The sequence below is a fragment of the Lampris incognitus genome, chromosome 9 (assembly GCF_029633865.1).
Source record: "Lampris incognitus isolate fLamInc1 chromosome 9, fLamInc1.hap2, whole genome shotgun sequence".
NCBI classification, from domain to species: domain Eukaryota; kingdom Metazoa; phylum Chordata; class Actinopteri; order Lampriformes; family Lampridae; genus Lampris; species Lampris incognitus.
In genome coordinates this window covers 3,692,921-3,719,252 of record NC_079219.1, presented here as the reverse complement: position 1 = coordinate 3,719,252, position 26,332 = coordinate 3,692,921, and the positions used below count along the sequence as shown (strand labels likewise).

At 48.2% G+C, this 26,332-nt stretch overlaps 1 protein-coding gene across 1 annotated transcript; it reads left to right on the top strand.

Moving 5' to 3' along the window:
* Positions 1 to 223: 223 nt before the first annotated feature.
* On the top strand, positions 224 to 24,510 carry LOC130117947 (ribonuclease ZC3H12A). Its single transcript, XM_056286219.1, has 6 exons — positions 224 to 342; positions 1,278 to 1,704; positions 6,446 to 6,585; positions 15,302 to 15,536; positions 18,120 to 18,226; positions 21,052 to 24,510. The coding sequence occupies exons 2-6, from the start codon at positions 1,331 to 1,333 to the stop codon at positions 22,083 to 22,085; spliced, it is 1,890 nt and encodes a 629-aa protein (XP_056142194.1). The 5' UTR covers positions 224 to 342; positions 1,278 to 1,330; the 3' UTR covers positions 22,086 to 24,510.
* The last annotated feature ends 1,822 nt before the right edge of the window (positions 24,511 to 26,332 follow it).

Sequence of the window (26,332 nt, the reverse complement as noted above, 5' to 3'; positions counted from 1 at the left end):
GCGGCGCGCCGGCGCGAACGAGAGCCACGCGTCCTCTCTCAACATCCTCGGTAAAGGTCTCGGCTCGCTTCAGAAATCCCCCCCCCTCCCCCGAGTTTTAGCTCTGGCGGATTTGCATACTTTATACCTCCGAAGTATGCAAATCTGCATACTTTCGACTCTACGTCTGGGGGGGGGGGAGGAGGGGGGAGGGGGAGGAAATCGTTTTCCAAGAGGGAGGCGCCAGAAAGTCAAAAGCGTATCAAAAGTTACTGTACTCGGGAAAAGAGAAAGGAGACGGGTTGCGTGAGAAATGCGTGAGAAATGGAGGCCGAAGGGGAGACGACTGATACATAAGTGAAGGTAAGTAAGTTATAGCCGATGTTTGTGGAGGAGGGGGGTGGGGGGGGTGAGTTTACCGCTGCAGTCTGCGCACCTTGAGACGTGTCCCGGTCACCTGTGCGCCAGGCGCGCTGCTGTCTGTAGGCGCTGTACTGTCTCGTGTTGGGGAATTATAGGGTGAGGAGCGCGTGTCCATACGGGTATATATATATATATTGTAACGTGCATGGATAAGTAGACACGCTGGTTCGCGGGTCCGACCCTTTAGTCTAGCGGGTAGCGACGCCTCCTGCGGTGCGGGCGATACGGGTTCGCTTCCCGGCCGCGGCAGTTCCCGTAACTGCGTTGTCCCCCCCCCGAATTCGCTACAATGTATCGCGCTCACGGCGTCTCCTTATATTCTAGTCAGTCATCTGCCTTCTATTTTTACTTCTTTTTTTGGGGGGGGGGGGGGTAAACACAACCGGCAGGCTGGACCGACACAGTCAACCGTGACCGGCATGGAAAACGTCATTTATCCTCGTAATTACAGGGGGATTGTTACACAATATAGTGCATCATGACACCTTCTCACCCCCCCCCCCCAAAAAAATAAAGAATCTTTCACACTCAAGCCGAGCTGTTAGATAATGCAAAGTATGACACGAAGCCCAAACGGGGTATCGGAACAATGTTTCAAAACGCATTTTGTGAGTCGTTTTAGGTAGTTATACTCTATCCGCACCGCTTAATCTCGCTCTCCCGACGCAAGGCGGCGCTATATTGTGGCGCACGTTTCCTGTGCCCTTGTGCACTTTCTTTTTGCGCTACAAGAGAATCCCACGTGTGAGTTGTTGTCACGCAGTGGAAAGAGAAAATATCTGCAAACCCCATGTAAAGCTGCAGCAGCACAGGCTGCGAGAGGCTGTGAACGCTTTCCTCTTTACAAATGCCACCGGTTCCCTGTGTTGCTCAAGGGCAGAGAGGAAGGAGAGAGAGAGAGAGAGAGAGAAACAAGCGGGGCGCAGGAATGGATCAGGAATGGCATTTCCACGACTGCGCCGCGGCCCGGCTGGATCCGGACAGCGGGGAAATCCAGCACAAGGCGGACTTCTTCCGGAAACTGGGCTACTCCTCGGCGGAGGTGAGGGCCGCCCTGGGCAAGCTGGGCCTGAGCACCGACACCAACTCCGTGCTGGGAGAGCTGGTGAGGTCCAGGACCGTCGACGCCGGATCGCCCTCCGTCCCCAGTCTGCTGGACGGTGACGAGAATCCGCCGGCCCCCAGCTGGGCCCCGGGACCCCGCAGAGGGCCCCCATCGCCGCCGTCCCAACAGGAGGAGACCGGGGACGCGGAGTCTGAGCTGAAAGCCGTCGTTATCGACGGCAGCAATGTCGCCATGAGGTAAACGGAAATGATTTTAAGAGTTCACTCACCCAACATACATAAAGGACATATGGGATTTACTTACACATGTTGTTGTCACGTGGTTCCACACAGCTGTGTTCTGAGACCGTCCCCCACCACAAAACGACCCCCTGGGTCGTTTGAACAAGCAGCTGATTACCACCTGTAGTGAGGCGTTAAACTACTTCCTGGCGGTCCTCCGTAATTATAACACGTCACTTCCGCTGTAGCAATAAGCATCTCCTTCCATAAGCTGTCGCGAGAAGGAATATTAATAAAAGCGAAGCTTAATGTCACATAGCGGTTATAACGTCCGCACTAGCTGACTCGCTAACTTGTGGCTAACGTTAAGTTGGCTCTTATGACGTCATTCATAGGTAAACACACTGCCAGTAGCGATCTTAGTTACTATACTAGACGGAGAAACAACACAAAAACACACTGACTACACATTCTGTTGTTCTCACACTGTTTTAAAAACCCACCATGCACAGAGGCGAGAAGCACCTGCGGCATAATCTCCTGCCGCCGCTAGGGGCGCTAATTTAGGAAACGCTCCTGTGGGTCGTATTAGAGCAGTGTTTCTCAACCGGGGGTCCGCGGACCCCTAGTGGTCCGTGGTGTGATTGCAAGGGGTCCGTGAAAATAAAATATCTTTTAAAAAAAGGGTCCTATGACATTTATAGAAATAGGATTATTTTACTCAAATGTGACTGAGACCTTTATCTACCTAAACTATAAAGGGTAACAGGACTTTTTTCTCTAATTACATCTGTTTCACAAGTGTAATTTATTGTATTTTAATAAGAGATCTGCATAAAAATTCTGTTGTTACATATATCTGAAAGTTACTGAATACATATTCTGTTTTGTTACATATATCTGAAAGTTACTGCATAAGAATTCTGTTTTGTTAACTATATCCAAGTGACAACTGAAAGCTCCTATTTTTGCCCCAGAGAGTGAATAAATGCTATAATGCAATTTAAAATGCAGTTTCTACTGTTTCTATCAAATTGCAACCCCCCTCCCCCAAGATCAGGTGGAGGGGTCCTCAGGGTAGATCAAAAATACGCAGGGGGTCCAGGACCCCAAAAAGGTTGAGAAGCACTGTATTAGAGGACAAACGGCCTATGTGGCGGTATGGGTTGGGTTGAGTCACGTCGGAGCGGCTGTTCTGAAAGCTAAGCTGCAGGCGTGGCAGCTCATCGCTATGAAAAGAAACGCTGCCCGTCCCCGGCTGCTTTCGAATAAAGTCACTGCAGGCCTGTTGACATTTCATACTGGTTTGTCCTACTTGATTTGGGCGACTGCTGCTTATATCCAAGCCCGGCGTGATGCAGACTAGGTCAAAGCGGACAAAAGCTGTCACAGCCGTCCCTCACGCGTGTCCTCCAGCGGAGGCCTGGGTGCCAGATACCTGTATAACCACGTGTCAAACTGTCACAAGCCTTACCTGCACGAGCTCCTTGAACTCTGACCCCGAATTATGCGGTGTTATGAATACCCGTGTGGGGCTTTTTTTTTTTCAAAAGGGCGTTCACGTTCTTGCCTGTGCATGCTTTTGTCAGGGCCTCTGACTCAATATGCAAATCTCTGACACACACCTCAAAATCTTCACCTCACGGTTGACATAGACAAATGAGTACAATAGCTGGAGGGAATCCACGCTCACGGGGACACAAAGGACACATAGACCCAAGTGGTTTCTGCACAACTTTGAAATTCCCCAGTGACAGCCCACGTTGATGTTATAACGTGATAACGGGGGTTTTGCTGATGTGGTGCGCGCTTGTGTGAAATCTAAGTTTGAGACATTTAAGCCAACGAATCATGCAGAAACGTGATTGCCATCAATGCATTTTGGTTTGCAATGCAGATCTCAGTTTGTCCTAAAGGGAAACAATTGTCAGCATCTCCCCTTATATTTCTTGTAGGGATTACACTTCTTTGGCAGACACAATACAGAGGAATCTTCTGTGCGTCTCTGAAAACCTGTCAAAATTGTGTCGGCCGTTGACGTCGGTGGCGGGCAATGTGAGAATGTGAAAACGTACATTCTGGTTTGATGATGTGCTGCATTGTATATGAAAATGCAAACATCAGTGCTGCACCCGGCTGTGTAATCTCTTATATTCTCTGCACCGTTGCACTTGTGTATATAGCTGAATGTTGTTGTGTTGTAGTGTTGCTATTCTATGTCAAGCACACTGAGAGAGCCACGAAACCGGAGTCACATTCCACGTATGTGCAACCTAACAAGTCCTCCAACCCATACGACCACATAGGTCGTATACCCTCTAATACGACCCACAAGAGCGTTTCCTAAATTAGCGCCCCTACCGGCGGCAGGAGATATGCCACAGACACTTTTCGCCTCTGTGCATTGTGGGTTTTTATCTACTCGTTGACACCCTTTTTGCAACGCCTCATAGACGGGCTAATAAAGGTACACTCTCAGAAATTGAGGTACAGAAGAGGTGCACTTCTGTGCTCATAGGTACATTACAGCAACAGAGGTACAATATTGTACTTTGAAGGATCAGATATGTATCTTTCCACAAGCTGAAAGATAACAAAGGTACTTAAAAGACAATGAAGTACAATTACATGGGTAAATTATTGTACTTCAGAAAGGTACTGCCCCGGCGACAAGCATTTGTACCCACTTAGGTACACACTGGTACTTGTTGTTCTTAGTGTGTAAATAGTCAGTAAATAGTCATAAAAAACAATTTGAGAACAATAGAATATGCAGTCAGCGCGTCTAATGTAGTAACTTAAGGTTGCTATTGGCAGCACGACCGCTAGAGGTCGCCTATGGGGGTCGGTTTTTTTTGGTGGCGGGCAGTCTCGTCTGAAGCTTGTTGCGTCGTAGTGTCGTTATTCTGTGTTAAGCACACTGAGAGAGCCACGAAACCGGCGTCAAATTCCACGTATGTGCAAACCTACATGGCCAATAAACACATGTAACCGGTTATTTTCTTGCCCGGTGCGGGATTCGATACGGGGTGTACTGCGCCACAAGGCGACATCGCTAACCGCTCGGCTAAAGGGTCAGACCCGTTAGCTAGGGGCTAACATGTCTTATTAGTAGTTTACATTCGTCACCCTCCCCGGAAGCGCGCCCTCGCGCTTTGTTATTCCCGCGCTCCGAAGAGGCTTCTGAGGATCTGCGCACTTCCGGATCCCACCGCTGCCACCAATGTAACCGGTTATTTTCTTGCCCGGTGCGGGATTCGATACGGGGTGTACTGCACCACAAGGCGACATCCCTAACCGCTCGGCTAAAGGGTCAGACCCTTTAGTTAGGGTTGCTCACAGACTGAAGTACAGACCGCAGAACACCAGTCACACCAGGAATCAGGATCTGCACATGTATTCTAAAGAAAGTAGCATGGGGAACAAACAGTTCCCCATGCTACTTTCAGTGGCAGGCTGTCTCTCGTTCCCCATTACAACAGCTGCTCAACTTCTGCCGCGAATTTGTAGCTAAGTCACTCCCGCGTCTCTTGTGTGTCACTAATTGACGTCCCCGGGCGTCCGGGTAGCGTAGCGGTCTATTCCGTTGCCTACCAACGCGGGGTCGCCGGGTCGAATCCCCGTGTTACCTCCGGCATGGTCGGGCGTCCCTACAGACACAATTGGCCGTGTCTGCGAGTGGGAAGTCGGATGCGGGTATTTGTCCTGGTCGCTGCAGTAGCGCCTCCTCTGGTCGGTCGGGGCGCCCCCCGGATCGGCAGAGAGGGGGTGGAGCAGCGACCGGGACGGCTCGGGTAATTGGCCAGATACAATTGGGGGGAAATTACTGTAAACTACTAATAAGACACGTTAGTCCCTAGCTAACGGGTCTTATTGGTAGTTTACACTATAAGCTAGCGGCTAACGGGTCTGACCCTTTAGCCGAGCGGTTAGCGACGTCGCCTTGTGGTGCAGTACACCCCGTATCGAATCCCGCACCGGGCAAGTAAATAACCGGTTACATTGGTGGCAGCGGTGGGATCCGGAAGTGTGCAGATCCTCAGAAGTCTCTTCGGAGCGTGGGAAGAACAAAGCGCGAGGGCGCGCTTCCGGGAGAGGGTGACGACTGTAAACTACTAATAAGACACGTTAGCCCCTAGCTAACGGGTCTGACCCTTTAGCCGAGCGTTAGTGATGTCGCCTTGTGGTGCAGTACACCTCGTATCGAATCCCGCACCGGGCAACAAAATAACCGGCTACATTACAAAACATAAAATGAAATAATGGAAGTCTCCCTTGGTACAACAGTTAAACCGGAACTACATATTGTAACGTGCATGGATAAGTAGACACGTTGGCTGACGGGTCTGACCCATTAGTCGAGCGGTCAGCGATGACTCCGGCGGTGCGGGCGATACGGGTTCGCGTCCCGGACGCGGCAGTTCCTGTGATTGCCCCCCCTCCCCCTCGAATTTGTCAATCTTGAGGGTGGTTACACAGGTTTTGGGAATGTTCACTAAGAGGAAAAAAAAAATAAAATAAAGATGGCATGAATAACACATCGACTCAGCTACATAAGTAAACGTGCACATTGCCGGACTGCTCACCACTTTTCCCGCATCATTTTGGCAGCGTCTCAGAGACACGCGGAAGACTACAACACATATATATAGAGAGAGAGAGAGAGATAATGGAGAAAATCACGACTGCTTCCCTCTAAGGGGTTGCTGAGTCATTCTTTGGAATTTTAGACACATTTTTTTTTACTCTTTTCCAGTCACGGAAACAAGGAAGTCTTCTCCTGCCGGGGCATCCAGCTGGCAGTGAGCTACTTCCTGAGCAGAGGCCACACCAGTATCACCGTGTTTGTCCCTACCTGGCGCAAGGAACAGCCCAGGCCCGACGCCCCCATCACAGGTGAGAACACCGGTGGCTTATAATTAGAAGAGAACAGTATGAATGCCTACCTATATCCTTAATATTTGCAATTATCCAATTTCCTGTGCACTTATCGTTCATATATACTATCACTGTAAACATAGCTGCAAAGCTGTCAGTGAGGTGAAATTATCCAGCTTATTCTGCCATTAGCAAAACGGTGGAGATTGTGAAACGGAGGAGATTGTGAAACAGATCTCCGAAGGCTGTAAAGTAGTGCTGGGTGATATAGGAAATGCTGCCATCGTGATAACAGCGAGGAATTTTGCAGGACAATATCCACCTACATATGCAAAAATATCATAAGAATACAAGTCAAGTTCCTCACATTGAGCCGTTTGGTAATGTAAAGTACAATATTAAACCAGGGGCGGCGCAGTGGTTACCACAGTCGCCTCACAGCAGAAAGGTCCTGGTTTCGAACCCCGGGGTTGTCCAACCTTGGGGGTCGTCCCAGGTCGCCCTCTGTGTGGAGTTTGCATGTTTTCTCCCCATGTCTGCGTGGGTTTCCTCCGGGTGCTCCGGTTTCCTCCCACAGTCCAAAGACATGTACTAAATTGTCCCTAGGTGTGTGTGAATATGTCGGCCCTGCGATGGACTGGCAGCCTGTCCAGGGTGTCTCCCCACCTTCTGCTCAATGACTGCTGGGATAGGCTCCAGCTTCCCGCGACCCCGATTGGGATGAGCTACTTGGATAATGAATGAATGAATGAATGAATATCAAACCAAAACTAGTTCTCCAATAATATTCCCCAAAAAAATATTTCAGACCTCATTTGGTGAGAAAATTTGTGCATCGCGAGATGATGATACAGTTGAAAGACAATAAACTATAATATTGAATTATAGCCCACCCCTACAACAAAAGTACTTGGTTATGTATGCTGACGAACCATGGCCACATGTTGCATAGTTTATAAAATTAGCTCTGTATAGCAGACACATTTAGGCCTAATCTGGGACACTTTTGGTAGTTACGGCACTGGCAACTGTTGTGTGGGCCAGACGTGGCCCAAATGTCATAAGCTGGCCTGACTTGGGTTACGGCAAGTGTTGCGTGGGCCAGACATGGACCAAATATAATGAACCGGGCTTGACTTGGGTTACAGCACATACTATGTGGGCCAGATGTGGCTCAAATATAATGAGTCAGGCTTGACTGTAGTTAAGGCACATGTTGTGTGGGCCAGAAGAGGCCCAAATGTCATGAGTGTGGCCGAGTTGAGGCAGCCCCACTCACCCTGAGTCAACGCCATCATTCAAGGCCAAATGTGGGCCGTAAGATAACTGCAGATGTGGGCCATATCTGGGCCAAATATTCTTTGATATTTGGGGAGCGTTGGTGGTTATGCCTCAAATATCGACACGGATATTCTCGTTCAACCTATGCTGTCTCCTTCCTTATTAAAGTAACCTCCTATTCAATTTCTATGTATCTGGGATATCAAGGTTTTCATACCACCCCAGCCTTAAACTATGCAATGTAACAAAGGAATCGAACAGCTCTTTTCAAATGACCCATCGTCCTCCTCGCTTCTCTCGGGCTTCTCGTGCACAAGGAACTCTCAAGTCTGGGTGGGACGACCTCAAAGGCTTTATTTTCAATCCCCAGACCAGGAAGTAAAAAATAGACCCGTTGTCTTTCCCAGAAAATCCCCAGCAGGAAGTATGGCTGTGTTTTTCTTACACACCCAGGTTTACTCACACGGCGTGTTAATCTGCAGCAAGCCAAGCATAGCAAAGGGTTAAGTAACTGTCAGTCTGAACAGTAGAGGCACTTTGTTACAGGGCGAGTGAATAATGAGGTGTTTTAAAATCGATAGTTTGGCCATAGTACGTGCAGTTCTCGTGTAACCCTGCCACTTGTTTACTCATAAGGACTGCAATACTGCATTTCATTTTAATTCTGACGTTAAAAACCCAGTGCACAGGTGCATGTATTATATCTTTTTATTGAGTAGTATGGAAAGAAGATGTAGTGTACATATTAGACACGGTGATTGTGTGCACAGGTGAGGTAATATAAGCCATCTCACCGGCGTCGTTTGTTTTCTATGACTGATTGCTGGGTTTCTAGGTAATATGTAAACACACTGCATGTTTCCATCAGCTTTGTGGTCTTTGCACTTGGAACACGGTTGCAAAATTGGCTCGACTATGCCGCGTTATGCAGTCAATAATTGCTGGCTTCACGTCTGCAGGACAAATTGCATTAGGAGACTTAACAGGCAAATAATGTCAAGAGAAATAGAGATTATTGAAGTGTTGATAATGTGCAAATGCTACACAAAAACACAATATTGTGCCGATTAACAATAATTTCAAAATAATTAGCCAAGCTCCTCTGCATAATCTTTCCATAGCGACCATAAAAGTTAAAGGATGGGCTCTTTTTTTTTTCTTTTTTTTTTTAAACCAAGACCTAGGGCAGGGCAATATTAGCATTTGTCATCTTTCAGGGGTATTGTAATAGATGGAAACTTGGATAACGCATGTAGTGATGCTCAGATTTGTTATCTGAATTCATGGTGATGAGAATGTATCACCAAAAGTAAGGACTGAAATGTTTGAGGCAGTATTATTAGAAAATTAGTTCTGGTTTGATATTACATTTTACATGACCAAACAGTTCAGCGTGATGAACCTCAGCCGGATTCTTACATATGGCATTTTTCCATATGCAAGCACATCAGAAATCAGGAACACTTTGTTATTTCATTTCATGCACTTGTGCACACGGAATGAAACGAAATATCATTTCCCCCGGCCCACAGCAGTGCAACACGAAGACAAATAAACACACCCAAAAACTACAAGAACGCATATATCCAAACTAACACATATACCCAAACTAAACAAAAAAATCACTGTCCAAGAGAATGAACGCCAGCCAGGATGACTGTCGGAACTGCTGGTCTGCGTGGGCTAGCAGTTAGCTTAGCCTGCCCCGCTTCCGCGTCCTGTCAGACTGCACTCGGTGTTTCCTCTTCGGGCACAGATCCGGGCAGGGCAGTGGTCCTTAGGCCCACAGGACGCGGCAGACCAAGCTCTCCCAGCCGATCCAACGCCAGCTGTCCCAGCTAAACACCTTCGACACACCTCCCCGCACTCCACACGACAACACCAAAAAGACAGTCAACGCTAGGCGAGGCTGCCAACAGACCGCCCTCGGTGTTATCGGATCTGCCAGTCTGCGTGGGCTAGCAGTTAGCTTAGCCTGCCCCGCTTCCGCATCCTGTCAGACCGCCCTCGATGGCACAGCTCCAGGCAGGGCCGTGGTACCTGGGCCCACAGGACGCGGCAGACCAAGCTCTCCCAGCCGATCCAGCGCCAGCTCTCCCAGCCATCAAACGAAGACAAACTTAGACGCAGATGTGGACAAAGACACTGCATGGACGGTACTGGGTCAGGGTCTTCCCACACCGCACTGGGTGAGGGTGCTGCAAACGTGAATTCGCCCCGCCATCTTCCCACACCAGAAGTGGAAAGATATCGTGATGTGTGTAAAATTCCCCATGATAATTGTGCTAGTAATATTTTTTGATTTTGCCCCGCACTAGATCTCTTTAAAACATTTTTACTTCTCCACCCCTGTGCATTTTTCCCCCACCAACTGTCCCCCTGATCGGAACTATGACGTTGGGAACAGGGAGCTGCTCCCAGTCATGCTTGCTCTGGAGGAATGGAGACACTGGCTGGAGGGAGCAGAACAGCCATTTATCATTTGGACAGATCACAAGAACCTGGCCTACATCCAGACTGCCAAACGACTCAATTCCCATCAAGCCCAGTGAGTGCTGTTCTTTGTGCGATTTAGTTTCACACTCACTTATCAACACAGTTCCAGAAACGCCCTCTCTCGACAGTTTTTCCCTGACAACAACCCACCCTAACCAGATACCATTGTTCCCTTGTCATACGTGCTGGCCAGTGATTTGGGAAATTGAATCCCTCATCTAGGAAGCCCAAAGAACTGAACTGGACCCAGGAAATGGCCCTAATAAATGTCTCTTTGTGCCCGATTCTGTCCGCTCACAGGTCTTTCAATGGGTTCACACCTCCCAGTTTGCCTGTCATCCTGGTATCAGCTGTACTTTGACTCTTCTGAAACACCGTTTCTGGCGGCCTTCCGTGGATGCTGACACCCATGCTTTTGTGCTCACTTGCACTGTGTGCACACAGTAAGCCATCTCACCAGCCATCCACCATCCACCTATTCCATCCCCTTCCAGTACCAAGTCGACCATGGAGCCACATTGGCTTCAAATTTGTAACCGGATTCCTACCATCTCAAGGCAGCACAGTCATACTCACCATTGTAGACAGATTTTCCAAGGCTGTACATTTCACGCCCCTACCCAAACTTCCCACAGCCTCGGAAACTGCCAACCTCCTGGTTCACAACATTGTCCGACTCCACAGGATCACGTTTGACATTGTCTCTGACCGTGGACCACAGTTAATATCCCAGGTATGAAAGGCATTCTGTCGGGCTCTCGGAGCATCTGTGAGTGTCCCATCAGATTACCATCCCCAGATCTATGGACAGATGGAGTGGGTCAACCAGGACCTGAAAGCTACACTTAATTGTGTCACAGCCTGCAACCCCTCCTCCTGGAGTCATCTTTGCTGGATATCTTCATGCTGTGGCTGATCAACTTTATACCTCTGTAGTTGCTACAGTTCTGCACATCGCCCTTGTTCTTGAGAATCGTCACCAGTATGCTGCTTCTCCACTCCTCAGGCATCCTCTCACTTTCCAAGATTGTGTTAAACAATCTAGTTAAAAACCCCACTGCCATCTCTCCTAAACACCTCCGTGCCTCCACAGTATGTTATCTGGGCCAACTGCCTTTCCACACTTCATCCTCTTCATAGCTGCCCTCACTTCCCCCTTGCTAATCCACTGCACTTCCTGATTCACTATCTCCACATCATCCACCCTTCTCTCTCTCTCATTTTCGTCACTCATCAGCCCCTCAAAGTACTCCTTCCACCTTCTCGTCACATCCTCCTCGCTTGTCAGCACATTTCCATCTCTATCCTTGATCGCCCTAACCTGCTGCACATCCTTTGCAGCTCGGTCCCTCTGTCTAGCCAGTCGGTACAAGTCCTTTTCTCCTTCCTTAGTGTCTAACCTCATACAACTCGCTATATGCACTTGCCTTTGCCACCTCTCTCTTCCCTTTACACTGCATCTCCTGGTACTCCTGTCTACTTTCTTCATCTCTGTGACTATCCCACTTCTGCTTTGCCAACCTCTTCCTCTGTATTCTTTGCTGTACTTCCTCATTCCATCATCAAGTCTCCTTGTCTTCCTTCCTCTGTCCAGATAACAAACCAAGTAGTCTCCCTCACTATTTCTGCAGTGGTTACCCAGCCATCTGGCTACTCTCCACTACCACCCAGTGCCTGTCTTACCTCCCCCCTGAAGTCCACACAACAGTCTTCCTTCTTCAACTTCCACCATTTCATCCTTGGCTCTGCCTTCACTATCTCCCTCTTCTTGGTCTCCAAGTCATCCGACAGGCCACCATCCGATGCTGCCTAGCAACATTCTCCCCTGTCACCACCTTGCAGTCTCCAATCCCTTTCAGATCTTGCCTTCTACATAAGATATAGGCCACCTGTGTGCACTTTCCTCCACTCTTGTATGTCACCTTGTGTTCCTCCCTCTTCTTGAAATATGTATTCACCACAGCCATTTCCATCCTTTTCACAAAATCCACCACCGTCTGTCCTTCCACATTTCTCTCCTTGACTCCATACCTACCCATTACCTCCTTATCACCTCTGTTCCCTTCACCAACATGCCCACTGAAGTCCGTTCCAGTCACCCCTCTCTCCTCCTTGGGTACCCTCTCCACCACGTCGTCCAACTCACTCCAGAATTCTTCTTTCTCTTCCACCTCACACCCAACTTGCGGGGCATATGCTCTGACAACATTCATCATCACACCTTCGATTTCCAGCTTCATACTCATCACTCTGTCTGACACTCTCTTCACCTCCAACACACGCTTGACATACTCTTCCTTCAGAGTTACCCCTACCCCATTTCTCCTCCCATTCGCACTATGGTAGAAGAGTTTGAACCCTCCTCCGATGCTCCTGGCCTTACTCCTCTTCCACCTGGTCTCTTGCACACACAGTATGCCTACCTTCCTTCTCTCCATCATATCAGCCAGCTCTCTCGCTTTACCAGTCCTAGTGCCAACATTCAAAGTTCCGACTCTCACCTCCACACGCCTACCCTTCCTCCTCTCCTGCTGCCTCTGCACATGCCTTCACCCAACAGTAGCATAGTTTCCACCGGCACCCTGCTGTCCAACAGTACCGATGGTGGTCGTTGGTAACTTGGGCCTCGACCGACCCAGTATGGAAATCTGATTTATGATCCAAATATTTGATTTGGCCAAGATTTAACGCCGGATGCCCTTCCTGATGCAACCCTCCCCATTTATCCGGACTTGGGACCGGCACTGAGAATGCACTGGCTTGTGTATCCTCAGTGGCTGGGTTTCAGTCAGATAGTAATCTATTACACTGAAGGTAACTGTCCCGACTCGTATCATATGCCCAGCTAGAACCATGGCCAATCGGTAGTGGTTCTAGACCTGGAAAATATATTACAACGTATTGCATAAAACACCAAGAGAACATATTAAACACTAATTGCCCTATCACCTTAAATACTCATCCAAAAGGATATTCCTAATTAAACTAGTGAGATGATTTCCTATATTATTAGTAGATGAACAAAAGGTAACTAACAGCTTATTGATTATGATAAAAATACCGTCTTATATGAGATGACTACAGAATAACGTCAATAAAAGTAAATGAAAAAGAAAGTAATGAAATCAAATAACAAAATACAGTTAACAGAATATAGCTTGACCAGAAAGACCTAACTACATATGGTCACTAAACGGCAGGATATTTACATGTGCGTTAGATCGTTGTTCATGGAATTGTCTGCTGAGTAGTATTGGCTGGATGGCATAATGGTTAAACAGTTAATTCACATTGACTCAGACACATACAGAGACAAGGAGCGTTGCGGTTTATGACCGAAGGTAAGTTATCAGCATTTGGCCCAGTATAGAGAGATTTGCGGGGGGGGGGTGTAAGCAGGGCCAATGAGACAAAAAGGAAGAGCAAGGGAGAGGGTTTGAGATTTAAATCGACCCACTCAAGTCATTGTTCTGTCTCACCATACGGTGATGGGGAGAGTTGCTGTCTTATTGTGGAGATGAGATTAAATCTTCTCCCTGTGATCAACGGCGACGATATCCCGGAAAGGTTGCCGGGTGGTGCCATGTCTTGCTGTGAATCTGGTACCCATATCAAAAGCAGCGTGGTTCCTGGTTCCATCTATGATAGCTTGGGAGGGTCATTGAAGGGTCTCCGTGTCCTGTAGTGGGCTGATAATCATAACAAAAGACAGGGAGCCTCTCGTCTGATTGACATCAGTTAGACAGAGAGAGAGAGAGAGAGAGAGAGATAATATGGAGTCCTCACTACAAGCTGGTTATCCTGCCAACTCATCTTGGATCCTTCCCTCATCCGGGATGTCTACAGAGACCACCCTGACAAGCCTAGTGGTTCACCTGGAGGCTCCCATTGGGGGGGGGGTATTGTCATGGGCCCCATCTGTGCCTCCAGTTATGTCCCTTGTGTTGTCATGTCTGTCTGTGTGTGTATGTGGTGTGGGCATGGCTTACTTCCCTAGTGCTCTCTGGCTCCCTCTTGAGTTTGGCTCAATCACCTCACCTGCCCAGCCTGCACACCTGCCTTCCATCAGCTCAACATTACATCTACTCTGGTTCTCCATCCTCTCATCGCCAGATCATTGTTTCAGCTCTACAGTGGTCCTCTCTCACTCTCAGCCGCTCTGAAATAGCACATTCAGTCATTCCTTGTGTTGTTTGCAATGCCTGTATTTACCATGTTTCCTCGTGCTTCCAAGGTCACTTACCTTCTGGTTCCTGCCTGCCTGCCTACCTACCTACCTGTCTGCTCACTTACTAACCCCCGAGTTTATCCTCAGCCAGCCACACTCACTCCCTGGTCTGCCTGTCCTACTCATCTCAACTCTGCTAACCGCCATCCCCAGACAGCAAAATTGCTGTGACCCGGACCCGTCCCACACCCGACACTTCATCCGGCCCACATACCATGTGGAATGATGGCACTTGGGCGGTCCGCTCCTGTTTGCCAGATCTGGACCAGAACCAAGCCATAGCAATGGCGCACGTGCAACATTTTTGCCAAAGGTGGCCCATATTTGTTTTGTGATATTTGGGCCATATTCACCATTTACCACACGGCCCACTTCAGGGTCACATCCAGATCACATGTTGCCCAGAGCACCACATCTTTGCCAAAAAAGGCCCGTGTGGTAAATGGTGAATATGGCCCAAATATCCCCAAAACAAATATGGACCACCTTTGGCAAATATGTGGCACATGCAGCATTGCTATGTTTTGGTTCTGGCCCAGATCTGGCAAACAGGAGCGGACCGCCCAAGCGCCATCGTTCCACGCGGTATGTGGGCCGGATGAAAGTGTCGGGCGCGGGACGGGTCCGGGCCACAGCAGTTTTGCCGTCTGGGCTGATACCGTTTTAATGACGTCAGGGTTAAAGAAAAAGAAAAGTAAACGTAGCCTCTTTAAATGTTTGTCCTTACAGATCAACACATCCTGACGGAGCTGGAAAAAAAGAAGATCGTGGTGTTCACTCCGTCACGCCGTGTCGGGGGCAAGCGGGTGGTCTGCTATGACGACCGTTTCATCGTCAAGTTTGCGTACGAGTCGGACGCGGTCATTGTGTCCAACGACACCTACCGTGACCTACAGGGAGAGAGACCGGAGTGGAAGAAATGTGTCGAGGAAAGCCTCCTCATGTACTCCTTCGTCAATGACAAGTAAGTGGTTTATTTCTCTGCCTGTGTGACATCCTGTTATGCTGCCACGAATGTTGGTTGATGTGAAACCTGGTTCCAGAGGGCACGTTGCAGTCAATCTCAGTGATGGTTTAGGTCTTTGGGCTGTGCATGTGCAGGCACTTGTAATGAGTGGTTGAAAAACATATAGAGTTAATTACAAGCAGCTAAAGTCAGGACTTGGGAAGCAATTCTCCTTAAGTGAATAGATGTGGGCGGCACGGTGGCGCGGTGGTCAGCGCTGTTGCCTCGAAGGTCCTGGGTTCGAGCCCCGGGGTAGTCCAACCTTGGTGGGGGTCGTCCCGGGTCGTCCTCTGTGTGGAGTTTGCATGTTCTCCCCGTGTCTGTGTGGGTTTCCTCCGGGGGGCTCCGGTTTCCTCCCACAGTCCGAAGACATGCAGGTCAGGTGACTCGGCCGTACTACATTGCCCCTAGAGTTTAAACATGCCTGTGAATACCGGAGACGGCTGATCAGCAGAGCGCTTCAGGGTGGAGGGAGAGACAGAGCTTGGTCCAGCTGCTTGGAGGGGGTTCTGTCCCTTGAACAGCCTGTTAAACGTCCCTCTCTGGGGTGGAGAGAGTCAGTTGTGGAGAGGCCCCGGGCCCCTGCTGAGGTGGGGGAGGAGGAGCTGGCGAACGGAGTCACGGGAGATGGTGTCAGGGCTCTCCCGTCGTCTTTCAAATTAGCAATAGGACTCATTCACGTCGTTAGCCAGGTGCAAGTCATTAGTTGAGCGGGGGGGGGGGGCTTTCGGTTTGTAGTTGGTGATCTGTCAGAGGACAGAGGCCAAGTTGCTTTCTGAGAACTGCTGCTGAAGCCTCTCTAGAATACAGTCGTTTAGCATGTAAACATGTATTTATACTGAGCCTTGTCCCCACTCGTAAACACTTCCTCCTTTTTCAACCTAAGCTGCGTGAGTTTAGCTGTAAACCAGGGTTTGTCATTGACATTGTTGTAAATAACCCTGGTGCATTATGGTGCACAGCTGTCCTCGCAGAAGCTGATGTGGGACGTCACAGCCTCAGTGTACTCATCCGGACTGTCGGTGGCAGTCCTGAAAACACCCCAGCCCATGCAGCATCCCAGCACATGCAAAGATCCTCAATGGCTTCACTGGTCCACTTCTTAGATGTCCTCACAACAGGGCTAAAGAGTTTTGATTTCTGCCTGTGTGCAGGAATCCGGTGGACCGGGACGTGGTCCGAGTGTCCCAGTGCGGCGCGGGGGACCACGTGTTGGGCCCTGTTGATTGTAGTGTTGCAACAGCGATCGAAAGTGTTCCCCTTCCTGGTCTGGCATTTAATCAGGTGGCTGAGATTTCCTTTGTTAAAGTCGCCGAGGAAAGTGACGAAAGAGCCAGTATCTGGTCGGCAAGCACACGCTGCGCTTCCGGCACGCCGGCTCCCAGTGAAATGTAAACACCAGCCGGAATGAAGGGAATTCACGGGGGTGTAGGGGTGTACACAGCTGATGACACAAGCTTCCTGAACAGGAAGAACGGTGCTGCCGAATCCCTGTCACAGTGACAGTGCAAAATAGATGCTTTAACACCAGGTCACCAGAGCACAAGCGAGCTCCTCCTAATCATGTCTCCGCTGGCAGACGACCCAGAAATGTAAGCTGACAAACCAGAAACCTAAACTATTATAAAAAGATGGATTTTTCCTGAGCCATTTAAAGGTGATAAGAGCGTGTCTTACATGCATCTCTGTGGTGTTTCTGTGAAATCCTACATTTAATGAAACCACGTGGTCAATACCAAGCGATGAAATATGAGCGAGAAGCTGAGAGAGAACAGTGGTGGGGGTGCAGGAAAAATATATTCTGCCGGGTTTTTTTTTACCAATGAGAATTTTAATGTTGATTACACAACTCATATTATGTACATACATACCTCATATTTCACTACATATACTTCAGATTTCTATTTTTAAGTGCTTTTACTGTATATATTGTGCTGTCTGTACTCTTGTTTTCTTTTTACAGAGAGTTCTTAACTGTTGATCGTAAGTTGTGTATTGCAAATCGGAGTGTGTACCTGTTGTACTGTGTTGTTTGCGCATTTTGGAGCCGTTTTAATTTCACTGCACTCGGGACTTGTACTTGTGTGTACGTGACAAATAAAAACTCTTGAATCTTGATTAAAGAAAAGTTAATTAAATTAAATTACTTTTAGTTCATTTAATTAATAGCATTTAAAAATTACATGAATTTAAGAGCTGATTAAAGAAAACAGAAAAAATTTAACAGCATATATTTCTAGAGGCACTCACAAACATTTCTGGAGGAGTCATAACTCTCCCAGGCTACACAGATGACACAGCTTTATGCAAGACTAGACGGCAATTTGTTAGCGAGTTGGAAGCCAGCTTCACGAGGCGACTCACATCTAAAGCAAAACTTGTCACTCTGAAAGGGAAGATTGGAGCTGGAGGGTGTAGTTCTGGCTGGAGCCGGGAGGTCGTTCCTCCATCTCGCTTATCACGGACACTGTATGCGCAGCACTATTTGTCACATGTCGATAAAGAAACGTTTATGGGTCGGCGCTTCCTGTTTCTGTGCAGGTTTATGCCCCCGGATGATCCCATGGGCCGCCACGGCCCCAGTCTCGAAAACCTCCTCAGAAAGAGGCCGCTGCCCGTGGAGCAGAAGAGACAGCTTTGTCCTTATGGTAAGGAGAATTTTGTGCAAAGCTTGGAATAGAATCCAAGAGGTCCTATTTTAACACCGGGAAAGCAAAAGTCTGTCAGTTGGTCAATCATTTTTTTGAGTATAAATTTCTTTGACACTATTACATGCGGTGGTCTCACCGTTAAGCTCACCTGTATCGCTAGTTTTAGAAGTATCATTGGTGGCCAGAAGTACCGCCTTGCACCTGAGCTTTCACCAATGTCAGCGTTTGTTTCCACGTTTTGTTGTTCTTGCGAACGTACTTGAGCAACCCCAGTCAAGCTGGGTTGAACCGAAGTGAAACCGTCTACTTTTCTTGCATAACTACTGAACTGTGCCCAACACTTCAATATCTCCTGCTAGTACCCAGGTGTGAATGTCTCTCCATCTCCTCCTCCAGTTCATATTTGGTTAATTAGGCGTCCGGGTAGCATGGCGGTCTATTCCGTTGCCTACCAACACGGGGATCGCGGGTTTGAATCCCCGTGTTACCTCCGGCTTGGTCGGGCGGCCCTACAGGCACAATTGGCCGTGTCTGCGAGTAGGAAGCCGGATGTGGGTATGTGTCCTGATCGCTGCACTAGCGCCTCCTCTGGTCAGTCGGGGCGCCTGTTCGGGGGGAGGGGGAACTGGTGGTGGTGGTGGTGGTGGTGGGGGGGCGGGGGATAGCGTGATCCTCCCAAGCGCTACGTCCCCCTGGTGAAACTCCTCACTGTCAGGTGAAAAGAAGTGGCTGGCGACTCCACATGTATGGGAGGAGGCATGCGGTGGTCTGCAGCCCTCCCCGGATCGGCAGGGGGGGGGGGGGGGCCCGATAAGATTACCTCTGGCCACTGAACTCACTACACCGCCAACTATCAAAACTCCCTTCCCACATAAGATTACTGGCATACCTCATGAACAATAGAGCGTTTACGCAAGTGTCGGGGATGCATAACTGACAGCTGCGCAGTTAATGATTTGCATACTTTCGTACAATAGCGCGATGGAGATAAATACATAGCTCACGAGCGGCAGCTCCCAGCGTTGCGCCACACCCAACCAATTCCGAGAGGACAACCTGTCACGGAGCGGAAACCAAAACACTGATGTTTTCTAACATCGGTCATCACTTCAACTGTCCTGCATTCTGTACCGTCTCCTTTTACTGAAAAATATATATATATCAGTAAACGTTTGAAGTTTTTCTAGTTTTTCTTTTGAAAGTGGAAGCAAATAAATCATAATACCTACTACTGCTACTACTACTACTACTGCTACTACTACTACTACTACTACTACTACTGCTACTACTGCTACTACTACTGCTACTACTACTACTACTACTACTACTACTACTACTACTACTATTACTTTTGGCTGCTCCTGTTAGGGGTCGCCACAGCAGATCATCCGTCTCCATCTCTTCCTGTCTTCTGCATCTTCCTCTGTCACACCAGCCACCTGCATGTCCTCCCTCACCACATCCATAAACCTCCTCTTTGGCCTTCCTCTTCTCCTCTTCCCTGGCAGCTCCATATTCAGCCTCCTTCTCCCAATATACCCAGTATCTCTCCTCCACACATGTCCAAACCATCTCCATCTCGTCTCTCTTGCTTTGTCTCCAAACCGTCCAACCTGAGCTGTCCCTCTAATATACTCCTTCCTAATCCTGTCCTTCTTCATCACTCCCAATGAAAGTCTTATCATCTTCAACTCTGCCACCTCCAGCTCCACCTCCTGTCTTTCCGTCAGTGCCACTGTCTCCAAACCACACAACATAGCTGGTCTCAAAATAAATCATAATACCATATCATTAAATTAATTTTGGTGATAAAAGTGTTATGACTGTAGGGGACCGCTGCTCACCTGTGCAGCAGTGACGTAAAAGTCCTCCAACCCATTACGCCCACGTAGGTCGTATACCCTCTAATACAGTGTTTCTCAACCCAGTCCTCAAGGACCCCCTATCCTGCAGATTTTCATTGTAACCCTGCATAGGTAGCCCTGCTTGTACTTACTCCACCAATCATCTCGCAGCACTTAATTATGCAAGGTGTGCAACGTCTGACAAAATTAATCGCTGATTGGTTGAATAACTACAAACAGGTATCTTCTATTCAGGGTTGCAAAGAAAAGATGCAGGATAGGGGGGGGTCCTTGAGGACTGGGTTGAGAAACACTGCTCTAATACGATCCACAGGAGCGTTTCCTAAATTAGCGCCCCCTACCGGCGGCAAGAGATATGCCACAGATACGTTTCGCCTCTGCATTGTGGGGTTTTATCTGCTTGTTGACGTCATCGTTACAACCCCTCATACCCAGGCTAATAAACGTAAGTAGTCGGCAAATAGTAATAAAAACAATCTGAGAACAACTGAACATGTGGTCGGTGTGTTTCTGTGTTGTTTCACCGCCTAGTGCAGAAATTAAGATTGCTATTGGCAGCACGACCGCTAGGGGTCGCTTAACTTTCAAACGTAACTACAGGTCGTAATAAGCTGCTTGTACAAACGACCTATGGGGTCGTTTTTTGGTGGAGGACAGTCTCATGTTAACCCGGGGCCACTTGAAGAGATCTCCCCCTCGTCCAGCTTCCCCCAGCCAATTGTTCTTTTTAATGCTACTCACGAGATCATCAGACGCATTCGTTTATACACAGCTAATCAGATCAAATAAACCCCACCCGCCCTTACTTTTTGTATAATGGGTCCCACGTTTTCTGTTGTTTTTTTTTTAGTGTTAAATAACAAAGGAGAAACTGCTCAAACCACAAAATATTTTCATTGAGCAGTCATTTCCTGACCTTTCATTTACACATCTTAATTCTTTATTTTTCTTCCTCAGATAAAAAGTGCACTTACGGCATCAAATGTAAGTTCTACCACCCGGAGCGAGCGAACCAGTCCTACTGCTCCTTGGCTGACGAACTGAGAGAGAACGCCCGGATATCTGCTGTAAAGGAGGAGAGAATTTCCAGGTCGCCACCAGGAGGCCCTCAGTCTGATCTAGGTCATTCACATAATCCCCATTTCCATTCTCTGGAGTTTGAAATGGAGCACAAGTTGTCCTTAAATCAGCACAGCTCCCTGTACCCTGGTCAGTTGAGTAAGAACACATTCCTGTGCCGGAACGGACCCAGAACCGGTCTGAACCGCACTTTCAATTCAGCTGTAGGAGGCTGCTGTCAGAAAGAGTGGATAGGGCCGCAACCTGTTCCGAGTTCCCCCTTTGCCAGCATCTGTCATGAGCACCTGGACTCTGGCCTTGGTTCTTACGAGAGTCAGTATGCTGATGTTTCACAGAGACACAGCAAACCTCACAGGTCCAGCAAGCCTCAGCAGCACGGCCTCTTCGTAGGGGCCCAACAGTCGCCCGTGTATATGAAGAGGCAGCACCATGACGCGGCCTGTAAGTGGTGCAGTTCCCCCGTAGTGCCCCCTATAGTTCACCAGCAGTATTATAATACCTCAAACCTGGAGTCCTGCTCTCAGCACGGATATAACGACACGTGTCCTCCTAGCATCCACCACCGCCACCATTACAACCTCCCCAACCAACTCCAGCATAGCAAGCGCATGTACTGGTCAGATCCCTTCCAGGCAGTCCCAGCGGGCAGGGCGTCTCGTAGTCTCCCCACCTCCACCCATTCCCCATGTCCTCACATGCCCGCCTCCTTCTACAGGGAGCGTCAGCACCATTCCTGGGCCCAGCGGCCACCCAGCGCCGTGTTTGATCCCGAAAGGTTGCAACTTCGCAAGAAGCTGCAAGCCATCTTCAATCCCGTTCAGGTGGACATGGTCATGGAAATGTACCCGCACATAATGGACGCTCAGAAACTGGCGGTGGAGATCCTCAAGGCTCCGGCAGGGATGTTCTGATGTTCCTTTTGATGTTGATGTTCCAGTGTTAAAATTGTCGATTACCGATACCTTCTCAATCAAAAAGTCTTTTTTGACATGTTTCTATAGTTCTTGAACTTGAGTTCTCAGTTAAAACTATTTGAAAGTAAATGACGCCTCTTATCTTCTTGTCTTTGTTGAAAAGAATATTTCTCAGTAGACCACAATACATTCTCAGTGAATATATAATTGTTGTCTACCTGTTAATGAGCAGTTAACCTTTTTATATGTGGTCAAAATCTTATTGACAATAAGTACTGTATGGCAGTTTAGTCAAATGTGACCTTGTTGTCCATGTTTAGGATGAAAAGCGCCTCTAGACTAAGAATCATGACGTGTGTTTCTAGAGTTTTGCATGTTGATGCATATTGTGTCAAATGTTATGTGTTTTTGTCTTAACTAGAAGATCCAAGTTCTCATGAATTAAGCCCAGATAGCAAAATTGCTGTGGCCCGGACCCGTCCCACACCCGACACTTTCATCCGGCCCACATACCACGTGGAATGATGGCACTTGGGCGGTCCGCTCCCGTTTGCCAGATCTGGGCCAGAACCAAGCCATAGCAATGCCGCATGTGCCACATATTTACCAAAGGTGGCCCATATTTGTTTTGTGATATTTGGGCCACTTCAGGGTTACATCCAGATTACATGTTGCCGAGAGCACCGCATCTTTGCCAACAAAGGCCCACATTTGATTTGGCATATTTGGGCCATATATTATTACATATATTACTATTATACATGTGGCCCACTTTAGGCTCACGTCCATTTTGTCAGGGCCAGAAGAAGGCCATCAGCGCCGCATCATTGCCTGACGTGGCCCACATCCGGATGCTATCTGGGAGGTGACATTGTATAAAGTGGCATATCCTTTTCAGTATGTAGCAGTTCTGGGTAATCTCACCCGCTTTGCCATATTTTGTCCATGTATCTGACATTTAAGTTTTAGTATGTTGTATTTACAGGACAATGTAAGTAAGGTCAATGCATTTAGTTGGTAAAAAATTCAACCAAGGATTGTAGTCAACAGACAGTGTTCGGTTGCCTCTCTCGCCAAAAACCTGCCAAAGACACTTAAACTGCTGCCATACCATCTTTATGGAAATTGTTAAGTGTCATTCCTTCTCTTTAACTTGATATCAGCATCAGACTGTTCTCCCAAGAAATCCTTCTGTAAGCTAAATTACGTATGTCCAGGGTCCTGGGATACTGGAGTTTTGGTATTGGACCATTTAAAATGGTTTGTGTGGTAATGGATCCGTGGTACCTCAATGGTGGTGTATGACAATGAAGTAGCATCGCGGTCTATTCCGTTGCCTACCAACACCGGGATCCCGGTTCGAATCCCCGTGTTGCCTCTGGCTTGGTCGGGCGTCCCTACAGACACAATTGGCCGTGTCTGCGGGTGAGAAGCCAGATGTGGGTTTGTCTCCTGGTTGCTGCACTAGCACCACTAGCGCCTCCTCTGGTCAGTCAGGGGCGCCTGTTCGGGGGGGAACCGGGGGGAATAGCGTGATCCTCCCACACGCTATCCAGATAGCAAAACTGCTGTGGCCCGGACCCGTCCCACACCCGACACTTCATCCGGCCCACATACCGCGTGGAATGATGGCACTTGGGCGGTCCGCTCCTGTTTGCCAGATCTGGGCCAGAACCAAGCCACAACAATGCCACATGTGCCACATATTTGCCAAAGGTGGCCCATATTTGTTTTGTGATATTTGGGCCATATTCACCATTTACCACACGGGCCACTTCAGGGTCACATCATTGCCTGAAGTGGCCCACATCCGGATGCTATCTGGGTACGTCCCCCTGGTGAAACTCCTCACTGTCAGGTGAAAAGAAGCGGCTGGCGACTCCACATGTATCGGAGGAGGCATGTGGTAGTTTGCAGCCCTCCCCGGATCGGCGGAGGGGGTAGAGCAATGACCAGGACGGCTCGGAAGAGTGGGGTAATTGGCCAGATATAATTTGGGAGAAAAATGGGGGGGGGGGGGGGATCCAAAAAAAAAAAGGAAATACGGAATTGAGTTCTCATTGAGTTCTCATGTATGTGTTCGGTGAAGTTAGTCATTGAGTTGTTCTTAATAAGGAACATTAATCAAAATAAATCGGTGGGCAGTTATATTCCTTCTGGCAAAGAAATACCACTCGACCCACCATCACTATGATGGTGTTTATGTCTATGTGCCTTACAGTCTTACGGTCATTGCCAAAGAGAAAAACTGTCCATCACAAAACATGTGTCCAATAGCAACGGCCGGTGACGGTTAAAACTTGTAGATGTTTTACCATCTCTGCTGAAGTGCTCGTGAGCAAGGCAATGGACAATAAAACCAAATCCAGCAGTGCTACACTGTAGACAATCCTGCACTCTTATCCCCTTGAAATAAAGAATAAATTTGTGTTTACACATTGTGTGTGTATTTGTGTGTGTGTGTGTGTGTGTGGGTGTGGGTGTGGGTGTGGGTGGGGTGGGGGGGCAAGTGGAGATAGTGGGGAAATAGAAATATTTAATTTGCTGTCAGTGCCACAGTCATATGGTTGTCTCTCTAGCCAGTCGCAATCACAATTGATGATCCATTCATAACTCCCATTTTCTGCCATGCCTCCACTCTCATCAAAACACAAAATAGCGTCATACATTTTGTGCCAGTGCGGTCATGTTTGCCTAAGTTCTTAAAACACCGGCCATCCATCCATTATCCGAACCGCTTATCCTGCTCTCAGGGTCGCGGGGATGCTGGATCCTATCCCAGCAGCCATTGGGCGGCAGGCGGGGAGACACCCTGGACAGGCCGCCAGGCCGTCACAGGGCATGTACAGATATACACAATGTAAATATACCAACTCTGTCTTTAATATGAATTAAATCCCCTTGTTTTTTAGTCATCGGCATATAGAGACAGTTTGTGTTCGAGTCTGTATGTAGTGATACCTTTGAAGAGAGGACTGGAGCGAAGCGTTATTGCCAGGGGTTCTATGGCAAGGGCAAATAACAAGGGACTTAAAGGGCAACCCTGACATGTTGACCGTTGCAGGAGAAAATACCCTGATTGAGTGTTGTTGGTCCTGACAGAAGCTTGGGGGTGGGGGTGGGGGAGAGTCCAAAAGTCCTATCCAAGTAATGAATTTGGAGCCAAAGCCGAATTAGTTTAGGGTTTAAAAAAAGGTATTCCCACTCCACCCGGTCGAACGCTCAAAACACAGTATCTTGCTGAACTTTCTGTTGCACAACATACGGGGAGCCTTCTTGCTTGGAAATGTGGGATAGCCCAAGGGTCTCGAGGCGCAAGCTTTAAAACAAAACTTCTAGACAAGCTTGGACAAATCAGAAGCTGCTAGTTTCAGGCTTTAGAGGGAGGAGGTCAACCTCGGTGCTCGGTGTGTGTGTGTGTGTGTGTGTGTGTGTGTGTGTGTGTGTGTGTGTGGGTTCATGCGGTTCACAGGTTCAGTACAAAGACCTACCTGTGTTTATAAGCAGAAAACAAAGAGTGGATAATGTTCTTCAAACAGATCCCCTTTGAGTTATTCAGATGTACCACAAGGAAATGAATGTGGATTTGAACATGACATGATTAGCCGTAAAACGTTTACCCAGAAAATATTTGTCATAGCACCCTGTGGCAGAAAAGAAGGACCGCCCCTAACCTTGTTATGACTGGATGAGCTCCCTTTCCCCTGGATAGTGTTACAAAAGGCGCTTTGGTCGACCATCGGCCTGATGTCTGTAGGTTATCAATCCACTTAAAGCAAAGCACACGATATCCAACAGCAGCATTTCACATCGAAACTGATATGAGAGAACATCTATGAATACAGTGTGATTTTACGAGAGAAATCTGTACAGATACTGTGATGTCCAGTTAATTAAAGGGCCCCGTAGCGGTGAAACCTCACCACGCCACAGGCACATGTGTGCTTGTGTTGCTAGCCTCCATGCACAGTCACTATTGTGGTCATTATTGTGACCTGATCAATCTTTGTGACTCTTCTTGTGTTACTCTGCAGTCTGCTACTACGACTACTACCACTAGGACTACTACTACTACTGCTACTACTACTGCTACTACTACTACTACTACTTTCGGCTGTTCCCGTTAGGGTTCGCCAAAGCGGATCATCTGTTTCCATCTCTTCCTGTCCTCTGCATCTTCCTCTGTCACACCAGCCACCTGCATGACCTCCCTCACCACATCCATAAACCTCCTCTTTGGTCTT